Below are 14,832 nucleotides of genomic sequence, written 5' to 3'. Positions count from 1 at the left end.
CTTTTACAACAACAAGTACAATTTTTAAAAGAGGCAAAGCCACCTTTTCCTTCCTACTTCTTTCTCTTACCTCTACTTCTTGCATAAACTAAACCCTGAAGGTAAAATATAAAGGATACCATTGTCAAAATAAAGTAGGCTCTACCCCTCAAACAGTAATAACAAAAATCCCAACTCATACTCAAAACAAAATGACTTACATATCCTTGACTCCATTTAACAAAATAAATAAATAAATATAAGACCTCGAAAGGATCTTGAAAAGTTTCTATATCTACTTTTAGCAGCTATACAATGTGCCATCCCTATTTTGCAGAGATGACTCAAATAATTGCTTCTCTGAGGGATAGTTAAGTCATAGCACATAAATTAAAACTTAAATTTCCTATCTTCTAGATTAATGCCCTTTTTTGATCATTTTAATTATTCCAAGAATACTTACAGATAAAGTATGAAGAAGTTGCCCTGTGACAGAATTCCATACTTTCAAAAGGAAATTGTTCACTGCAGTAATAACTGTGGTGTCATAGCGATCCCAGGCTACCATAGTCACCTTAAGTTTAGTGATCTTGTCTTCTCCAGATGGCAAATTATTCCTAAGTAAAATAATTTGCAATATTCATACTCTGTAAATTATTAACAAAGGTACATCTAAAATAGCAAATTGTAAAAAAAAAATCTCGAAAGAAATTACATATATAAAATTAAATAGAAATGATTAATCTCTTAAAGCATTCTAGTTGTATGGTGAATTATTAAGTAAAAAATGTATTGACAATACAAAAATAAATAAATAAATAAATAAATAAATAAACAAATAAATAAAAATTTAAAAAAATCTCTCCAGGAGCTTGCAAAGTTCTGGATAAAAATCCTAAACTAAAATTACTTTTAAGTACTTACAAAATAAAATAATAAAAGTACCTAAATAGGGCAATATCCATAGCTTATTTTAGGGAGGAAAAAAGACCGAAAATGAGAAAAAAAATAGTTACACAAGGAGAAAAAAAAGTGAAACAAGAAATCTACAAATTCCTTGAAAAATAAAATATCCAGTCATGTTGCCAGCCAGAAAATAAATTTAAAAATACAATGGACACTTTATTCACTTAAATAATAAATATTTGAAACTAACAGGCTTTAAAAGCAGCAAGAAATTTATTAACTTTTGATTTAACTGAATATGACATGAATAGTTAACTATGACTACAATGTCAGTTCTATATAATTATTAATAGGAAGATAATTAATTTCAGGACCATATGATATAGAAACTGTAATATTCTCAAGAGGTAATTATGTATCTTCCAATCAACAGGGAAGATGATGAAACAGAATGCTGATTAAATGCATTTATACTGTTGAGTAGGAATGCTAACAATATGAAACATTATAAAGATATCCTCAGTAAGACAGTTAAACTTATGATGACATTTAATAGGGACAACCCTCAAAATAGAAAGTAGTATAGATAGATATAAAAAATTACCTATAGAAAACTAAGGTAGAAAATAATTCTGGGCATTAGTAGAGCAGAGATCTTTGGGTCACAAGGGACCAGAATTTTGAATGACTCAGCAATGTTCCTATCATTCAGTCTGTCACTCAACAGCAAAAGGCAATTTACTTAGAGACTAAATACAGATGCAAACTTCAGGTCCATCAGTTAACTCCAAACTATTTACTAACCTAAAAAGATATTTTCATTATTAAATATAATTCAATAATATAAAATATACTATAACCATATAAGAACTACTGAAATATGTAACATCCAATCTTACCCAGTCATTTTAGTAGCCATATCTAGCACTATACTCTTCCATTCTTGTTGTTGATATTGCCAAATTCTTGCTGTTCCATCTCTACTTCCACTAACAAATCTTAAACTGCAAAGAAACAGTTAAAATACCCTTCTTATGTTCTTCCAAAATAGAAATCACATTTTTCTAATTATGAAAGTAATACATTCATCCCCATACACTCCTAGGAGAAATGAAAATGATACACTTTGGAAAACAATTTGGCAGTTTCTCAAAATGACAAACACAGTCACCATATAACTCAACAATTCTACTCCCAAGTAAAAATCCAAGAGAAATGAAACATAAGTTCACATAAAAACTTGTACATGAGGGATGCCTGGGTGGCTCAGTTGGTTAAGTGTCCGAGTTCGGCTCAGGTCATGGTCTCACAGTTTGTGGGTTTGAGCCCCATATCAGGCTCTGTGCTGACTGCCAGCTCAGAGCCTGGAGCCTGTTTCAGATTCTGTACCTCCCTCTCTCTGACCCTCCCCTGTTCACGCTCTCTCTCTCAGATATAAATAAAACATTAAAAATAAATTTAAAAACAACTTGTACATGAGTATCCATGGCATTATTCATCATAAGCCAAACAGTGGTTAACAACCCAAATGTCCATCAACTAATAAAGGGATAAACAAACTGTGGTATCCATACAATCATACAGTATTCAGCAATAAAAATAAATGAAATAATGATACATGCTGCAACATGGTTGAATCCTGAAAACCTTACACTATGTCAAAGAAGTCAGTCACAAAAGACCACTTATTATATAATTCAATTTATATAAAATTTCCAGAATAGGCAAATTTTTAAAAATAAAAAGTGGATTAATGTTTGTCCAGAGTTAAAGGTGCAGGTGTAAAGAGACTGGGGAAAGATAACTAAAAGGTATGGGAATTCTTTTTGGGGTGCTAAAAATGTTCTAAAATTCATGGTGGTGAAGATTACATAACCCAGTGAATACACTAAAAAACCACTGAAATTATGTTATGTGCATTAAATCTCAATAAAACTTATAAAAATACATTCACTTCACCCATAACTCTATCACTGTTCATACTTTCCTTTCTATTCTTCCAGACTTTATTAAAGGCATACATAAACACTTATATATTTCCCCCTACAGTAAACAGAATTGTACTCTATGTAATGTTTTATAATATTTTCCCCAACTTAAGTGTTATTTCATAAATATATTTCTAGGTTTACAAATATAAACTACCATCACTTTTAATAAGTGTTCAACTATATGGATGTGTCAGTTAAACTAAATCAGTCCCCTAATGATATTTATACTATTTCCATTCTTCACCATTATAAATAATCTTGTAATGAATATCTCTATACACATCTTTGTACAATCCTATACGTATCTTTGCTGAATCAAATGGTAGGAATAATTTTTCAGTTTTTGACAAATTACTTTCCTGAAAAAATTTTTTAACAATTTACAATCTCATCAAAAGTTGTGGGAGACTGAGTGCCCATTGTCCCTAAACCCCTGGCAATACTGGGTTCTAACATTCTTCATTATCCTGTCATTGTGAAAAGAAAAAAAAATGTTACTTTTATTCTAAACTGTATCTTTAATTTTTAGTAAAAAAAACTGGACATCTTTTGTTTATTGTCCACATAACTAATAAAGTTAAAATAATGTTTGTCCTTTAAGGAAAAGACAAAGAATTAGAAACTTCAGGTTCCTGTAGCATGAAAGAATCATAGCCGTACAAACCTTCAACTGTATAACTCAGTATAGTGCAATAAACCAACCTCAAAAAATTATTTGAAGGTTTTTTTCATTCCTAATATAAACTTCACTCTATGTGGACCATCATTATTTTACTCTTGTATTTAATAAAGATGAACAAATTCATCATAGTAATCACCCACTGTCTGAAAAATAGTTAAAAATAAAACATGGTCAAAAAATTAAAAATAAAAATAAAACATGGTCACCCACATAAAGTTTTTATAGAAATATATGGATACAAATTTATGTTAAGTACTTACATTTTTAAATCTATTCTAGGTCAATTTTTAGACTAGGGCAAAAGATAATAATATTTTTGAGATTAAACATTTGAGAGTATGTACAAATACCTGTATATAATTTCTGAGTTTCAGACACAGAAAATATGTATCATATGAGTAGTAGAGACAATAAGTAATACAGATTTCCAGAGGAAGACCAAATGGCTAAAATCTGGAGCAGTCAAAAAAGGCTTCAGATAGAGCATGAACCTTAAAAGGAAGATATGACTTAGGCTAAAAGAGAAAGGGACTGGAGGGAAAAGAAAAATAGAGTGAAGGAGAGCATAAGGGAGAGGGAGGCTATAGGAAGGAAAGAAGGAGTGAGGGGGAGTAGGGAATGATATTTCTAGGTAAGAATGGTGTGCAGTAGTAAAGCATAAGCAAATAAATGAATGAGAGGATAGAGAAGATAGACAGACAGAGATATATAGATATAGATGTGGAATGTAACAGAAGCAATGATTAAGTCAATTAGGCCAGATGTAAAGATTTATATGGGAATAGTAAATGAGAGAAGAATGTAGGTCTAAGTCAAGTTATACAAAGTTCTGAATTCAAGGCTAAGACATTTGAATTCTATTCTATAGACAAAGAAGAAACACTAAAGATTTCTGAACAGAACAATGTGGATCTGGCAGAAATGGACAGGATATATTTAGAAAGGAGAAGAAAACTGAACATAATGAGTCAAATAATAGAATTCTTGACTGAAGTTATGACATAAATGGAAAAAATAAAATACACAAAAAAGAAATCAGTCAGAAAGGAAGAACTGATTAAGTATGGTTACAATTGGTTAGCAGTTTAAAAGAGATGGGGTAACGATGTCATCAAAACTGGACAAGGGTTTTCATCTTAAGAAACTGAACATAAATATAGTAGTATAGCAGAGGGAGTTATTTCTGAGGGAATAGAGATAAAATATTTCAAACATCTGTTTACACAGATATGTACTACATAGTTACCTGTCTCCATTGTTACAGAACTGAACAGCAACAACTTTGTCCTAAGACATAAAACAACAGATTTTTGGTTAGAGTTAATTTATTTGTAAAACGAATAAAGTACGCTCCCCTTCAAATTCACATATAAAAGCACCATGAAGTAGATTTTTTAATGGTATAGTTTTCTTGGGAAAAAAAGCCTCCAATTTTCTTTTAAAAAATTAATGAAGGCTGAAATAATGCATAAACGGAGGAGGAATACTTACTAGCAGTAATTTGAGACAAACCAGACATAAGCAAAATCTGTTTCTAAATCATAATCAAGAGGCAGTTTTGAATAGATATTAGTTTATTATGTCTCCCAAAATAAGACACCACACTAACCTAAAATGCCATCTTAAAATAGCTGATTTAATAGTTGAACTAAACTTCCCACTTAATTTTATTTTTAATTTTAGAAAATAAATCAGCCATTTCCTGTTTCTTACATGGTTCAATTATTTTACAAATGATTCATTTGACTATAGGTACAATACTTCTTCTTGAACCTTTTTTTATAATGATTAAGTTATACTTTTATGAATATAATGTGTATTGTAGTGATAAGAAGATTAAAGTGTAAGCCAGAATGCTCATTTTCCTTCTCTTTATTCCTTGATAATAAAGCTAAAATGCACCCTCAAATGTTGGCCACATTTTCACAAACCACTCAGTGAGTTAACTGTATTTGAATTTTTAATAAAAAGTTCAGATACTAAATATATTTTGTATTTAACTTTTTATCATTTTTAAAAATTATTAAACTGTCGTCATATGTTCAGAGGTGTCCATGACTCATACTGCTCCATGATTTCATTGTAGTATTTATCTGACAGATTCTAGATTCTCACTGCCATTTGCAATAACTGGTCTTAGATGTTCTGAAAGGACATCTTATTTTCAATGACTAACAGCAGCCACTGACTTCAAAAGGGAGTATTTAGATTTTCTGACTCTCTCTTAGCTGGGCCCCTATTAAAAAAACCCACAAAACTCTTCATCTTTCCCCCACTCAATTATTGACCATTGTTTTTACTACCTCCTTCTCACTCAGCTCCTAATAAACTTGACTGCACTTGTATACATAATCTACTTGGATGGCAATTATAAAGATGTCTCCTTTTGTATACTCTAGTACAAACGTATTTCTCCCACTGGATAGTCTCAGATTGTGATCTTTAAGGATTCCCTAAGTTTTTCTCTTTCATAATTTAAATAATATTGTAGGATTTTAGCATCTAGGAATAAGTTACAGCAAGGTGAGAGCTCACCTTGGTTCAGTAACTGTTCATAAGTAACTGCTCAATTACGTTTATGGAATTGGACAAAATCAGGAGGTTATTTCCAAAAGCTGAAGGAGAAAGTTTCTAATAAGGGTGCCTTTTACTACAAATTTCAGGAACATTCAGTGATTTTGTAACTCAAAAAGTATCTTTTCCTAAAAGTCATCATTCAGGGAAATTGTATGTGTTTTATCGACATGCAGTAATACTATTCCAAATGAGAGGTCAACGGTACTAAGAATAGTAACCTTAAGACTTGCAAAGCTGAGTGCTTCCAATTGCTGTCTATGTCACTTTGACAATGAGGTTCATGAGATGCACAGTAAGCTGAAAAACAAGTACTCCCATATACCACAGTAAATAATTATTTAGAGAAAACGGTAATGAAAGAAGAGGAGTTAGAGATGAAAGGTACATGGGGATATGAAAAAACAGTACTGGTTCCAAGCTTCCTGAAAAGGAAAGTAGAAATAGCTTGAGAGGACAAGTGCCAGTCATCAATGGCTGTCACCCAGGGATAAAGCTATTCCCTGCTGTTATTGATAACTGAGTAGGATTAGATTTCAGGAGTCTTTGACAGCAATCCGCAACAATCATATTAAAATTGACAAATTAAATTAGTAAATTAATTTTTCGTAAGATATACTTGATATGTCTTTTGCTTATTTTTCTTGATGTAAAATTGGCATACAGCAGGGGTGCCTGGGTGGCTCAGTCAGTTGGGCATCCGACTTCAGCTCAGGTCATGATCTCTCAGTTTGTGGGTCCGAGCCCCACATCAGGCTCTGTGCTGGAAGCTCTGAGCCTGGAGCCTGCTTGGGGTTCTGTGTGTCCCTCTCTCTCTGCCCCTCCCTTGCTCTCGCTCTGTCTCTCTCTATCAAAATTAAACATTAATTTTTTTAAATTGGCATACAGCATTATATAAGTTTCAGCTGTACAATATTATAACTTGATATTTATATATACTAGAAAGTGATCAACACCATTAAGTCTAGTTACCATCCATCACCACACATTTGAGCCTTGTCACCCATCCCCCAACACCCTTTTCTCTCTGGTAACCACCAATCTCTGTATCTATGAGTTTGTTTTTGTTTGGTTTTGTTTGTTCCTTTGTTTTGTTATTTTAGAATTCAAATATAGGGAAATTACGTTATTTGCCTTGCTCCATCAGATTTTTCCCTTAGCATAATATCCTCAAGGTCCATCTATATTGCCGCAAATGGCAAGATTTCCTTACGTGTGGCTGACTGGTATTCTAGCGTGTGTGTCTGTGTGTGTGCATGCGCACGTGCACGCACACGTACCACATCTTTATCCATTCATCCATGGATGGACACTTTGTTTCCACTTTCTGGCTACTATAAATAATGCTGCAATGAACAAAGGGGTGCATATATCTTCTTGAATTAGTGTTTTTATATTCATCAATAAATACTCAGAACTGGGGCACCTGGGTGGCTCAGTTGGCTAAAGGTCCAACCGGCTCGGGTCATGATCTTGCAGTTCGTGGGTTTGAGCCCCACATGGGGCTCTGTGCTAACAGATCAGAGCCTGGAGCCTGCTTCAGATTCTGTGTCTCCCTCTCTCTCTGCCCCTCCCCTGCTTGCACTCTGTCTCTCTCTCTCTCAAAAATAAATAAACATTTAAAAAAATGTAATACTCAGAAGTGGACTATCTGGATCATATGGTAGTACTATTTTTAATTTTTTGACAAATGTCCATACTGCTTTCCATAGTGGCTACAACAATTTACATTCACACCTATAGTGTATCAGTACCCTTTCCTCCACATCTTCTCCAACACTTGTTATTGCTTGTCTTTCTGATAACACCCATTGTAATAGGTGTGAGGTGATATCTCTTGTGGTTCTCATTTGCATTTCCCTAATAATTAGTGATGTTGAACATGTTTTCATGTGCTTGTTGGCCATATATGTTTATTTAGTTCCTTTGCCCAGTTTTTAATTTTTTTATTATTGAGTTATATGAGTTCTTTGTATATTTTGGATATTAACCCCTTAATGGATATGTTATTTATAAATATCTTTTCCCATTTAGTTGCCTTTTTGTTTTACTGATGTTTTCCTTCACTGTGCAGTAGCTTTTTAGTAAGATGAGTCCCATTTGCTTATTTTTGCTTTTGTCTCCCTTGCCTATAGAGCCAGATTTAAAAAATTCACTAAGACCTGGGGCACCTGAATGGCTCAGTCGGTTAAGCATCCGACTTCAGCTCAGGTCATGATATCACTGTTGGTGGGTTTGAGCCCCGCGTCGGACTCTGTGCTGAATGCTTGCTCAGAGCCTGGGGCCTTCTTCAGATTCTGTGTCTCCTTCTCTCTCTGGCCCTCCCCGCTCATGCTGTCTCACTCTATCTCTCAAGAAAATAAATAAATTAATTAATTAAATATAAAAAATTAAAAATTCACTAATACCAATGACCTTGGAATATGGGTTCCACTTGGCTTTCTCACTTCTAAAGGCTATTTCAAGGACAAAGCCTTGAGATGATGATGTGCTATTGAGAACACCTGCACAGTATACCTGAGTGAACACGGTTAAGGTTTCTTTATAAACTTTTAAGATTTGGTGAGCAGGCACAAAGATCCATTTGTCTTGGTGCCACCCAAGACAAGCCTCATGTGTAAATTCCCTTTGCTTATTAAAATTGCCATGTACCAATCCAGAGTGGCCTACCTCTTTCTTTGGTCCTTCTCTGCCTTCTGGGTTCTATGGGCCAGATTCAGATTAAATCCAAGAAGCTCCCAAGAAGGTTATGAACTGGCAATTGGCAAGCCATACAGGATACCAAAGAAATGGGACTTGAGAATGAAGCATCCGCAGGAGATATCCCAAATCAGCCATCAACTTCTGTGTGAGGTAGGGTGGTCTGTATGTTAGATGCTTGTGGACTACTGCGTGAGTATAGGGACACCCAGAAAATGCCAGCCAGTCTAATCATTTGTTGGAGGAAATGCACATACCACACTGAGGCAGAGAAGGGAAACACATGGTTGCCACAGTGGGTCTCTACTGTGAGTAGTCAGCTGGATACCAATGACCAACTAAAGGTTGAAGCTCAAGTTAGAAAATTAGTAAAGCTGAGGTTAGAAAAGGATATGCAAGTGTCCACTACTCTGCTAGCTCTAGGGCTGGCAGACAAGATGGAAGAGCAGAATAATAAATTAAAGACTTTAGTGTGCTCTTTTGCAAAGCACAGAGGGTACAAGCTGTCATATATTAAGATATGAGAACTTTTTAAAGATTTTTTTAATGTTTATTTCTGAGAGAGAGAGAGAGAGAGAGAAAGCATGAGTGGGGGAAGGACAGAGAAAGAGGGCAGACACAGAATCCAAAGCAGGCTTCAGGCTCCTAGCTGTCAGCACAGAGCCCGGCGCGGGGCTCGAATCCACAAAACACGAGTTCATGACCTGAGCCGAAGTTGGACGCTCAACCGACTGAGCCACCCAGGTGCCCAAAGATATGAGAACTTATAACAAAGCCTGATTAGGCTGCTAAGAGGCGGAATCTTGGAAACACTGATGGAAATGAAGAGGAGGATGTTGTGGTAATTGATGGAGAGACTGACAAAATGCCCCATACCATCCCACCCCCTATTTTAAATAGCAATTGCCCCAAAAGTCCTAGGAGTAAACTTAAATCTTTCTTTGTCCCTTGACGTTTACAAATCTTATGTCTTTGAGATAACCCCTGGAGACAACCAAAACACTGCCAGGGGAAAAAAAAAAAAAAAGGAATACAAACTGCCATAGTTCTCTTGTCAACTGCATTGTGATGAACTCTCATCAAATCAAATGGCCATTTTTTAAGCCTTCTGTCATTTGCAGTTACTGTTTTGCTCTGATATTTTGCAAAAAGTGTTCCTACAAAAGTGCTTCATTTTCAAAAAAACTCATGGAAAAGACTTTGACAGGCCTCTGATAACTAAGATTAAATTACCTTCATGTTGGAAATAATGAACCTTTCAAGGCTACGTGCCTTCCCCCAAGGCTACGTGCATAGCCACAAAATGTCATAGGATAGTGGTAGCTGAGGACCTATCCCTGTTCTCCTTCCCCCCATCAGCAAAATGGGTCCATTACATTGATAATATCATGTTAACATGTAAAGATTTACCTCTGCTGCAGGACACCTGCAGGCTTTGCTCAGGAACATCTGTGAGGAAGAAGATGGGCAATGAACCCAAAGAAAATTCAAGGCCCAGACATTGCCATAAGGTCTTGGGTGTCATCTGATCAGCTAAAACTCATAAAGCTGTAACTGAAAAGGTGCAAGCCTAACCAACCCCTAAGAATGTAAAAGAGGTATAATCCTTTATGGGGATTTGGGGGTTTAGGAAGCCTTTTAATCCACACCTGGCATTCCTTATGCTGTCTAGTAAAGAAAGGGTATGTATGGGACTGGGTACCATAGCAACAAGCTGCCTTTGAGAAGGCAAAGATACTAATAAAACAGATTAAAGCCCTGGGCATCTCCTAAGCAGGCATACCTTTGAGTTATATATGTCTATGACTCCAAAAGATGGCAGAGATAACAAAAGGGGAGAATGGCCCTGGGATTTTGGTTCCAGCTCTGGAAGGGGGCAATGCCCCAATATACCCCTACAGAGCAATAGCTCCTAGCAATGTACACAGTGCTCCTCCAGGTAAAGCCTCTCACACAGCAGCCAGGACAGCAGCCAGTGCACTGAGCTCAGACTGGTCTGGCTGCTGATAATGCATGAGCCCTGGCCATTAACACACTGTACTGATAATTAGGCTTTTCTACAGGGATTAAATTTAAGGTCTGAACAATGGGAAGCTGAGGGGTGGATGACTGTTAAAAAGTCCTTGTGGGGTCAAGATATATATAAAATGACATTTGGGTCCATCTGCAAGAACTTGAAGTGATTCTCACTGTTTTTCATTTCCCAGCTCTTAAGACACAGACACCCCCCTGGCAATCAGGAAGCTGATGCCCCAGCTCGGGAATGAGCCTTAGCTACTGACCTTTCAGTAGTTATAGCAGATTGGGTACATAAAAAGAGTGGCTCCCACAATGCCCAAGTATGACAGCATACTGTCAAGGATACCAGACTACTCTCAGAGTATTTCTTGGTTCAAGAAATAACAGCATGTTGTGTGTTCTAAACAACACCGAAGGCAACTGTCAAAAGAATTGGGCCATCCACTGGAGTTCCCAACCTGTGAGAAACTGGCAAATTGATTATACTGGACTCCTTTGAGTGAGGGTTCTAAATATGCCTTGGTTTATGTGGACACTGCAGCTGGCCTAACCTGAGCTTTTCCCTGCTACCATGCAAACCACGCTGCCATGATTAGGAGATTAAAAAAAAAAAAACAAACTGAGTACCATGTATGAATACCTTCATCAAACACATAATGATCAGAGGTCACATTTCAGAGGCCATGATGTACAAGACTGAACAACAAAATATGACATTAAAGATTTCATCTTTCCTATAACCAACAAACAGCAGGATTGGTAGAAAAGAAAATGGAATATTAAAACAGCAAATTACATACTTAACAGGCAAGATCACACTGACCAACCAGACTAAAGTACTGTCCTAGGCTTTAACATATTTAAGTGACCTATTGCCCTACATGCCAGACTAGGGGTCCCTGCCAAGGCACCCAATACATAAAGATACAGAAGTTGCAGGAAACAGCCATTGCCTCAAATCTCACAGTGGATCAACACACGATGCTGTGGAAACCACCAAGCCCCATCATCCCTGGAAAAGAAATTATCTACTAGAATTTACAATGCAACATCCTACTGAGATAGGAGAGTTACTTCACACCCTAGGGTGAAAAATTACTCAATCTCCACTAAGATCCTCTTGTGCTGTTGCATGCCAGCACTGTTAAAATGCACTATACCTGAAATGAAACATGAACCAATGAAAAAAGGGAGTAAATGGGGGCTCTGATAATGGCATATCCTGACCCCAGTTCATCTCTTTACACCTGACAATGCTGCTTCCCCTGTCCAATATGTATGGTATATACAACCAAGTCAAGTTTCTAAAGGTGCTAACCTCCATCTCTGCAAAGTCAGGAGAAATGTTTGGTTTTTCCACTGATCTAACCATTTTGCCACTGTCTTTGTTCCCTCCATATTTAGAAGGCATTACAACAAATGTGAAGTCCTTAATAAATTCACTAAGCAAGTGTTAAATAATAACAATAAAACTTGTCCTTACTACTTCACTATCCAAAATAAAATGGAATTAGGCATTATTACTGCTTCAAAGAGGTACCTGTGTCATTATCCAAACATAATGTATGTTCACACCTAATGAATCTGCTAATGTATCATCTTTATTAAATCACATGAAACACAAGTGAATGCCAAGAGTAATCCAATCCCCAGATCAGGAGACTTAATAAATCAGTGGCTCAGATCATGGGCTCTTATAAAATAAAAGTTGCCATTGATTTTGAAATCATTGTATTAATCTGTTTACTTTTATATGCCCCTGTATTGTAACTGTGGCATTAGGCTCCAATGCAGCCAGAGCCACCAAAGGAGCCACCTCCATGCTAATAAAACCCTTTACTGACTACTTAAGGCCCATTGCACAAGAAGGGGGCATGTGAAATTGTAAAAGCTGGTTATGAGAGATGGAATATTGGGGAAAGCCACTGAAAAGATGTGACCACCAGCTAACCTGTGAGCTGGACCGCAGGCAGTCAAAGGCTCCTAAACTCTGCCCTTGAAATGCAGGTTCTTCTTGCCTTTTTTCCAACTATCAGAAGCTGCTCTGAAGGCAAAGCCTTGAGATAATGATGTGGTGTTGGGAACACCTGCACAGTATACTTGGCTAAACCCACTTAAGGCCTCTTTATAAACTTTTTAAGATTTGGTGGGTGGGCACGGGGATCCATCTGTCTTGCTGCCACCCAAGACAAGCGTTATGTGGAATTTCCTTTACTAATTAAAACTGCCACCTACCAACCTGGAGTGGCCTGCCTCTCTCTTGCTCCTCTGAGTACAGGGGCCAGTTTCAGATTATACTCAATAAGCTCCTTAGAGGATTACAAACTGACAACTACCTTTGTTTTCTTCTAGGAATTTTTATTTCAGGTCCTACACTCAGGTCTTCCTTTTCAGTTAATTTTTGTGTATGGTGTAAAATAGTGGTCCGGAGTTTTGTTCTTTTGCATGTGGCTGTCCAGTTTTCCCAATACCATTTATTAATGATACCACCCTTTCCCCATTTTATATTCTTGGCTCCTTTGTTGTAAATTAATTGATCATATATGTGCGGGTTTATTTCTGGGCTCCTTATTCTGTTCCATTGATCTGTTTGTCTGTTTTTCTGCCAATACCATGCTGTTTTGATTAGAAGAACTTTCCAATACAGTTTGAAATCAGAAAGCATGAGGCCTCCAGCTTTGTCCTCCTTTCTCAAGTTTGCTTTGGCTATTTGTGGTCTTTTGTGGTTCCTACAAATTTTAGAATTATCTGTTCCAGTTCTGTGAAAAATGCTGCTCAGATTTTGATAGGGATTGCACGTAATCTCTAGATTTCTTTGGGGAACATGGACATAATATTAATTTTTCCCATCCATAAGCATGGAATATCTTTCCATTTATTTCTCTTCTTCAATTTATTTCATCAGTTCTGAATGCAAGTCTTCCTTTCTTTAGTTAAATTTATCCCTAGGTATTTCATCCTTTTGATGCAATTGTAAATGGAACTGTTTTCTTAGTATATTTTTTTCTGATAGTTTTTCAGTGTATAGAAACAAAAGATTTCTGTACATTAGTTTTCTATCCTGCAACTTTACTGAATACATTTGTGAATTCTAACAGTTTTTTTAGTAGAATCTTTAGAGTTTCTCTATATAGTATTATGTTATCTGCAAATAATTACAGTTTTGCTTCTTCCTTTCCAGTTTGGATGTGTTTTAGCTCTTTTACATGGCTCACTGCTGTGGCTAGGACATCCAATACTATGTTGAATAAAGTTGCAAGAATGGGTATCCTTATCTTGTTCCCAATCTTAGAGAAAAGCTTTCACCTTTATCACTACTGAGTATGATGTTAGATGTGGGTTAGTCATTTATCACCTTTATTATATTCAGATACATTCTTTCTATCCCACTTTATTGAGATTATATCATATATATATGAATATGGAATGCTGTCAAATTTTTTTCTGCATCTATTGAGAGGATGATATAACTTTTATCCTTATAATGTGGTATATCATGTTGATTGATTTGCAGATGTTGAATCATTCTTGCATCCCTTGCATACACCTGATCATGGTATATGACCCTTTGAATGCACTGTTGAATTCACTTTGCTAAAATTTTGTTAAAGATTTTTGCATCTCTATATATCAGGGATATTGGCCTGTAATTTTCTCATTTTTGGCTTCCCTGTCTGGTTTTGCTATCAGGGACTGACCTTATAAAATTAGTTTGGAACCATTCCTGCCTTAATTTTTAGGAAGAGTCTGAGGATGGTGATTAAATCTTCTTCAAATGTTTTGCAGTATTCACCAGTGAAGCTGTCTGGTCCCTGACTTCCATCTACACAGATTTTATATCTCCATCATTCAGTCTTGGAAAACTGTACATCTTAGGAATTTATCCATTTCTTCTGGGTTACCCAATTAGTAGGCATATAATTATTTACAGTAGCCTTTTATTATCCTTTGTGTTTCTGTGGTATCACTTGGAATGTGTCC

At 36.1% G+C, this 14,832-nt stretch overlaps 1 protein-coding gene across 1 annotated transcript in view; it reads right to left on the bottom strand.

Annotated features, from left to right (window-relative positions):
- The window catches only part of BRWD3 (bromodomain and WD repeat domain containing 3), a 186,644-nt gene that overhangs the window by 97,267 nt on the left and 74,545 nt on the right, over positions 1-14,832 (bottom strand). The window contains exons 12-14 of the mRNA XM_039221266.1: positions 4,805-4,845; positions 1,785-1,889; positions 443-596 (exon numbers count right to left, since the gene is read on the bottom strand). Coding sequence (XP_039077197.1) covers positions 443-596; positions 1,785-1,889; positions 4,805-4,845 — 300 coding nt within the window. The remainder of the gene's footprint in view (positions 1-442; positions 597-1,784; positions 1,890-4,804; positions 4,846-14,832) is intronic.

This window comes from Hyaena hyaena, unplaced genomic scaffold (assembly GCF_003009895.1).
Source record: "Hyaena hyaena isolate Hyena2069 unplaced genomic scaffold, ASM300989v1 scaffold_982, whole genome shotgun sequence".
NCBI lineage: Eukaryota > Metazoa > Chordata > Mammalia > Carnivora > Hyaenidae > Hyaena > Hyaena hyaena.
The sequence above is the reverse complement of the archived record's forward strand: the minus strand, read 5'-3'. Positions and strand labels throughout refer to the sequence as shown.